This window comes from Rhea pennata, chromosome 7 (assembly GCF_028389875.1).
Source record: "Rhea pennata isolate bPtePen1 chromosome 7, bPtePen1.pri, whole genome shotgun sequence".
Taxonomy (NCBI): Eukaryota; Metazoa; Chordata; class Aves; order Rheiformes; family Rheidae; genus Rhea; species Rhea pennata.
Genome location: NC_084669.1, coordinates 24,459,938 through 24,468,141, shown reverse-complemented (window position 1 = coordinate 24,468,141; position 8,204 = coordinate 24,459,938). Strand labels below are relative to the sequence as shown.

The following is an 8,204-nucleotide window of genomic DNA, read 5'->3' as shown; positions in this document are numbered from 1 at the left end:
CTTTAGACACTTTAAATGCGAACACAGGGCAAAAATGTGCTGCTAAGAAATGAGTGTACTCTGCAAACTAAATGGAGCTAAGCACAACTTAAAAATACTTTTCCTAGATGTTAACAGTTCTTTATCAGCCTAGCCTCTCTAGTGTGAAGGCTTTCCTATTCCTTCACTTCCTTTCAGAGCAAAACAATAGATTATTTATCCTCAAAAAGTAACGCTGTAACCAAGGCTGCAGGCACCCATAATATAAATGCAAATAAGAAGTCAAAAGCAGTATCCTATCTCAAAATTCTCAAACAGCAGAAGACAAAAAATACAAACTAGGCAACTTTAAAAAAAAAAAAAAAAGTTAGATTTCATGATGTGACCAATATTCATGACTGGGATTCACAAACTCTGGGGCTTGTATCAAAATAAATCTTTCATATGGGCAATCAAAACAAAAGTCAGGAAACTCAGAGAAGCTATTCACTACTTCAAAAAGAAATGAAGAGTCACCACGTGAAGTGAAAGAATCTGTAAACCTTGGAAGGTTTGGTCCTTCATTTTTTGGAAGGGGTCCCTCATCTTTTTCTGTCTACTTCTGAAGACCTTCAAACTCACCTCTTTAGAGTATCTCACTACCTACTGTAACTTAGTTCACAACCTTCACATGCAACAGCCTTCCAAGCCTTGCATCTCAACAAATCTGTATTTAAGACACGTGGTTATGGTCTTTCATTCAGCCTTACAGGCAGGAGCTCTTTACCAAATGATCTACTGATAAACAACAAAAATCTACCTGATTTTTTTTTTTTTTTTAACCCTGCATGATACTTTGACTGCTATAGCTGGAAGAGCTATAGTAGCTGATTTATACTCAGAACTGTATCTTACCAAGCTTTTCCGGGGCCTGGAGATAGGTGTTTCTTTTGCAGTCTGACACCAGTGCAAATACACAGAAAAAATTAAGTGTCCTCATGTGCAGCTGCTTTTAGTAGAGACTGACAGAATGTCCAAACACGAGTCTCCCCACTACTGACAGGAAGCAAAATACTGCCTAGCAATTTAGGAAATTGGCATGTGCCAACGCTGACACAGCAACAAAATTACCTATGCTTTCCAAAGGACAATTCCAAGCTACTTAGAAGCTAAGAGCGGCCACTCTAGCATAAAGATGAAAAAACATCACAAAAGTAATATCTCAAAAGCAACTTGAGAGAAACATGTATTCCAGTGTTTCTGCACGTACTACATGAAGGCCTAAATATGACTTAAGCTCATTTATTCTTATTTAGTAGATGGGGGGGGGGGAGCAGGGGAAGAACTACTTTAAGTGATTCAACTAAGGTTATGGTAGCTAAAATCCTGCCTTGTACATTCTTACAAATTCCCCTCCCCACACCACAAGCCCTGTAGCAACATCTGAACAATGCACACCCTAGTGCTTCCGGTGCTTCACAACAGAAGATGTGACCTATATACGTGGCTTCCATACAGGCCATTAAGAGACCCAAAATACATAGTTTTAATTCCAAAAAAGAGAGACACTTAAAAGGAAGGAGGAGGAAAAAAGATAGTCATAGGTCTTTACCACATCATTTTTGATAGTGCTCCTGAAAGTGCACTCCTAAAATACAAGCTACTCCAAATTACAACTCAATCAGTAACTCCAGCCCCCTTTCAGATCCACAGTTCAGACTGCTGCCCCATCCTTTTCAAATTTAAAAAGTTACATATGTGAATCTGAAGGATTAATTCCTTGATACGGCAAGAAAGCGTACTTTTTAAAATATACATATTTCTGACTTTCAAACATTTAGAGTACCACCTATAAAACTGCTTTATATATTGGCATGGGAAAAATAGCATTTTAAGTTAAGCTGACTGATTCTCTCACTTTAGCTAGCAACCTTCCTGTAATGCCAGTGGTGCAGAGGGGTAAATCAATGGCAACATTCACTTTAAAAGAATCTTGAAAAATTCTCACAAGATCCTTTTCTGATGTCAATTTATGTGCACTTGATTTTAGTTTGGCGCACTTACTTAAGAACTCAATCTATAGAACCTTCTTGATTTTTACAGCCCTCCTACTGCTAGATTTTAAGTGTTCATATACATATATATATGTATATATATATATACACACACACACACGAACACATATGTGCATGAATACATGTGCACAGAATTCTGGGGGAGGTTCAACACAGGATTTATCATCATCTTGGAACCCAGCAACAGCCAGAAGGAAGAAAACTTTATAGTTTCCATCATTAAGATACAGTCCAAACATCATGGTCATTACCGCCACATAACCTCTTATATGTGAACACTTTCTATACGAAAGAAGTTTCATACATTAAATATTCACAACATTGTAATGTAATCAATATGTATTTATTCAATATTTTTATTAAGACTATTAAAAAAATAATCTTAGATACTCTTTATTTTCACAAGGTGTATGCGATTATGAGTAACCTACATTTAAGCTCTAACACCCTAATCCAAACCCCATTAACTTTAATGGGCTTTAGATCAAGCACGTGAGAGCTGTAACAAACACTATTTCAGGAGGTAATTCCCCATGCAACATCAAACTATGACAAGACACAAGAGGCTAAAAATGGCTCATCATAATTTATTTTATGTTAAAATGTACAGCTTAGGGGTTTTGTCTTTACGGTTTTTAGTTTTGTTTCTTGTTTTTTGTTGTTGTTTTTTTTTTTTTTTTTTTAAGTGACCGACTGACTAAAAAGATAACATAAATACAAGAGTGTCACTGGGTTCTATTTTTACATGTATCAAGCCTCTTCTGTTCGGCCCTTACAGTCACTCTGTACAGGTACAAAGGCTACAAAAAAGGAAGCAATATAAACAGACACAAGTAACTTTTGCCTTTTTACATGCGATTTGTAAGCTTAGTTTGAGCTATTCACACGCTACTGCTCTATTTTTTTTCCCTTAAAAAATAACTCCAATATTTTATAAAGATAGAAAAATCTACAGGTGGAATGAAAATGTAAAGTTAGAGGCATTTCCATAAAATAGCAACTTTACACCAAATTCACTACTTCTTTTTTTAAATCCTGCCAAGTATTTGACATATATGAAAATGTTTCAAAACTTGACAAATAAACACTGAGATATGCTTCAATCAACAACAACAAAAAAAATAATCAGTATTTATAAAACAGAAAGCTGCCTTTTTCCCTACCCCAGCCCCAAAGAAACTGGTCACCAAAAAAATGGAAAAGAGTCTCAACTTTACACCAAACGTACAGCAATAAAATCCTTTGAACTAACCAAAATGTGAATAGCTTTTTCAGCTTTTTTATTATTTTTTACAAGTTTCATAATTAACAAAAATATAGTTCTGGTTTTTTGTTGGTTTTTTTTCTTTTTTTTTTTTTTTTTTTACCCTCAAACTAGGGTAACCTAATCAAGGCAAAAAAATTAAGAAATGGCTTACTGTTAAGCACAACACTTGTACAGTACTACAAAATGCACTGTCACTAACAAAGACATTAGCGGCATGCGGAAGTGTCACCTTCAGAAAAAAAAGATACAATAAAAGAACTGCTAAAAGGCATTTACATGTGGGGAAAGAAGAGAGAAAAGCTCAGGATCCAGTACTGTCTGGTAGTTTTGGAGTCTATTTATCCACATTTTTAATGGGAGCAGGCACATAAAATGGCTCTGAACCATCAGCTGCTGTGTAATTGCAGTTCATAGAAAGAGTTCTTCCTTTCCAGGGAACTTCAAACTCAATAAACAAAAAAGAATGGAAAACAACCTAATCCCCCCCAAACAAATACAGAAAAAAAAGATCCCACAAAAGTTTTTAAGGGAAAAAAAAACAGGAAATAAGAAAAAGAAAAAAAAAGAAAAACTTGTATAAGGCTTTCTGCTGCATACAGCTTTTAAATGGTGCCAACAAATGTTTTTGCATTCACACCAATTGCTGGTTTTGAAATCATTTTGAAATCACTCTCCAAAAGATATTTGTGCAGATCAATTCAATTTGCCAGTTTGGTAGTTCATCTCTCCAGAGGGCCTACCTTCTCATGTAGGATCCATTAAGAGACTGTTTAGACATGCCTGTATTCATGTAGCTATGATGCCCTGGAGGAGTGTACATCATGTTACTGTGGGGTGCTGTCTGCATTGTTTGCTGTGCATATGGCTGAGTTCCCATCATCCCCATCTGCATCTGCATAGGGTACTGGGGTGTTTGATTCATATACCCGTGATTACTGTGATATCCACTATTCATCATGGGCTGGGACATACTATATCCATTCATAGCATTAAGGGTATTCATATTCATGTTCACCGAATTGACATTATAAGCTGGGGCTGGCATCAAATTCACACTCATGTTCATACCACGCTGCATCGTTAAGGTCCGCGCAGGCCCTTGCATGGCCACAGTCTGTGAAGCACGCCCGTAAATCTGTGGCTGATGGGCTGCTGCAGCAGGTGGCAGAGGCGTGGATTTGGTTCTTACTGAAACATGACCTTTGCTGGCCATCTGAGTCTGCAGTCTTTGGGTGTGGGATATTCCAATATTTGACGAAGTCATATTACGCTGTAAAAGGGGAGGTGGCAAATTCATAGGAGGAGGAGTAAGATTGGGGGGAGGGGTCATGGTAGCCTGTGCTTGGGGTCCTCCAGGAACAGCATGTGGAGACTGAGAAAGCTGAACAAGCCCTGTGTTACTTAAGGGGGTGGACAAAGAGGCACTGTTTGCATAGGAAGTTACAGCAGCTGAATGGCTGTAAGGCAAAGAATGATCCATAAGCGTGTTAGTTAACTGTTGCAGTTTGGCAAGGCTGAAGGTGGCAGATGGCTGCGAGTAATGCCCCGCTCCAAATTCGCTTTGACCCATTCTTTCATATAATCCAAGGTTGGCATTGCCAGTCTCAGGGATTTCAGTTAACTGCATAGGTGGTGTGAAATTAGCAGCCATGCTGCACTGAGATAACTGTTGGTTGCTGCTTGGAGGCCTTTCAACAACACAACCTTGAGGAGATTTTACATTACAGGTAGAAGGAGAATTGATGTTAGTCTGTTGCATCATACTGCAGCTTCCGTTAATATTCGACATCTGTTGCGTCACTGCACAGCTACTCTGTGTTAGATTACTAGATGTAAGGCTACTGTATGAGCAACTGTTTTGTGAAGAGCTGTTTCCACAGATACTACTACCCATTGTAGAATCATAACTGCTTGGGTTTTCATAATTTTCTGTTGTGCTCTCGATGCTCCCTAAATCGCTAAACCCACTATCCACAACTTGTTGTGAATGATCAGAAACAGAGGGAACATCCATCATTGGGCTGGTCTCCATGTTCTGCAGAGATGGCACAGAAATGGCACTTTGATCTGGGCTAATCTGAGCATAGCTATTCTCTAACGGAGCAACATTTGGACTATTAACAGAACGAACTGACTGGCTGGGATGAGAGTGTACAGATGAAACCGGGCTACTGTGGTCAGATTGTGGGCAATCATCTAGCGAGGTCATTTGGGGACTTTGGTCGGTATGGGTATAATTCTGCAAGCTTCTGCACGCCTCCTGAGTCTCTGCACAATCCTGAAACGCATCGTGTTCACTTGTTTCTTGGGTTAGAGACTGCACTGCTTGAACTGTCTCTGAATCAATCTCCATGGTCTCAGTACTCTCCTCCTTGAAATCAGAATGTAATTCTTCACCAGCTTTTTGGTCCTGATTGTTATCTGTATGATCATCATCAGATTCAGGCACTGGGTCTGAATCTGCAGCAAGCTCTTTCTGGTCACTTCCACTCTCATCAGCTGCAAGGTCAACACTGCAATCCATTAAGTTCTCCCGATTCGAATTACTGGTTTGAACATTTACGTCTAAAAAAGACTGTTGTGTCTCCAGCATTTCTTTGAAAGCTTCACCAGGCAATTCCTCTTTCTCCACTTCTGTTGGACCCATGTGGCTATCATCTTCATCATCTGCATCATGATCCTCATTGTGAGAAGGTTCTTCCTCTTCCTCCTCCTCCTCCTCATGATCATCCAAATGCCTGGACTCTTCTTTTTGCAAAAAAGCATCTTCTGGTTTGTCTCTTTCTTGATCCTTTGACTTGATTCCACCATCTTCTACATTCCTTCCTTCTTCTCCAGCTTCCACCATATCATTTTCTTGTTTTTCAAAGGGTTCACTAGGTGGATGCAGAGGTTCAGGTTCTAGCTCTTTTGCCTCATCCTCTCGTGGCTGTAATACTTCAACAGGCTCTTTAATCTCTTCCTCTGCAACAGCAGGAACTGGGCAGGGTTTGTCTTCAGCTACTTCCTGTTGTTCTTCCACCAGCACTTGATAGTCAGGCTCCATAGGAGTTTCAGGTGGAGTGTACAAATTAAGTTTAAAGCCAGGTTTTCTCTCTTTGTTTTGTCTCCATTTAGATGAACCACGCTTAACTCCTTTTGGCCAGCCCTGCTTACACTTCGAAGGTTCAAGATTGTCTTTAGTGTTTTCTTCCAATACAGCTACATCCTCTGTATTATCTTTGGGAGGTAATGAATAGAGACAAAAAAAAAAAAAAAAAAAGAGGAAAGAAGTCTTAACTTGCACAAATTAACCAATCTTAAGGTAATTTATAAACCCAAAACGCATTACAAAACTCTAGAACAACAGTTATAAACAGATCTCAAACCAAAATAGGAAGACAATATCTATTGCTCAAACATACGTGCACAGATAGGTAAAGTGCTTCCTGTGTAGTTCCTTTTAACAGGGACCATCAGAACCATTTACACACTAAAACAATCATGAAGGCTCAAGTCAGAAGACATGCAAGTCAGAAGACAAGCAAATTAAAACAAACATTGTCCAAAAATTTTATTACTCCTCTTTGGATTTAGAATGGAGGTATACCATTACTTTCCATGAACGTGAATCTAATGAATATTTATCTTTTTTTACATTAAAAACACGGCTGCCTAGAATCTCACATTTGAGGATTTTTGATTACAAGCTGGAGTAATCATGTATATGTTTTAGTACCAACTCTGAAAAAAAGGTAGGTATGTTATTTTAATCACTTTTCTTAGCATATTGTGCAAAAACTCACAACACATGATAAAGGTCAAAAGACCAAAATTAAACACAAGAGCACCAAATGGAAATTAAACATAGATTAATCTACTGTTCTGATAAGCTCTATCAGCAATAAAAAAGTGCTATACACACTCACTCCTCTCCTATTCTCTCTCCCACATCACACCAGAAAGGCAGAAAGTTTATTCTCAAGATGTGACAGGCTGCACTTTGGAGTGTAATGGTGTCAGCAATACTCCTTTACCAAATTCTCTCTCACACTATAGTGTTACAACATTCCTACAGTCAATTAACATGGTATGATTTGTCCATGGACAAATACACTCTATCAGTTTAGTTAAAGCAGTACAAACCTGACTGTGGGGACAGTTACAACACTGAATTTACCAGTTTAATTCATTTCTATTGAGAAGCAGGAATAGGTGGTAATACTCTAAAGTACCTGTGCACTGGTTTGTGGCAGTATCAACATTCTTAAGCAAGGCTGTTAAACTAGCACAAAAGCTATTTAAAACAGGAATCCGTGGATAATCCTTTAACTTGGGAAAAACACAAAAATTAAACTTTCTGCCCAATCATGAGAACTCTAGAGAAGTACCCACTGGTTTCCAAAAAATATTTAGACCTCAGAATCCAGTCATTCATTCTGAACTTAAAACTTACAAATGTATCTGAGAGACAGGAGGTCAAGGGATAAGCATACTTTCAGAATGTCTCACTACTGTTTTTTCTAACCATTCATTAGCTTTTCTATCAGTAAATATCAGTGAGATCAAACTAAGTAAGAACACAATTAGAAATTCTTGCTCTTTCTCTTTTGGGGGAAAATAGGGACAGCAGTGCTGAATATAGAAGAGGATATACTATTCCCCCATCAGAAACTACACACATTCCACTGAGTTACCAACAATATGGAATAAAGAAATATTTGTGCAAGTTAAATCTCGCTTTTTGCTCAGATAACCGATAAAGAATACAAGAACAATATTAGACAATATCCCAGTGATATCTCTGCCCTGTTGAGTTTGAAGTGCCCAGCTGTAGGCACATAAAAGTTGCTTTTGCTAACAGGACAAGACAGTGTTTCAGACTGAAAAAACATGTCTGTTCTCTCATGAATATGAAAAATAGA

At 38.2% G+C, this 8,204-nt stretch overlaps 1 protein-coding gene across 5 annotated transcripts in view; it reads right to left on the bottom strand.

Moving 5' to 3' along the window:
* Window positions 1–2,360: 2,360 nt before the first annotated feature.
* KAT6B (lysine acetyltransferase 6B) overlaps window positions 2,361–8,204 on the bottom strand; it is a 121,849-nt gene continuing 116,005 nt past the window's right edge. For all 5 annotated transcript variants that reach the window (XM_062580833.1, XM_062580832.1, XM_062580834.1 and 2 more), the window contains one exon: window positions 2,361–6,519. In XM_062580833.1, coding sequence (XP_062436817.1) covers window positions 4,037–6,519 — 2,483 coding nt within the window. In that variant the 3' untranslated portion in view covers window positions 2,361–4,036. The remainder of the gene's footprint in view (window positions 6,520–8,204) is intronic.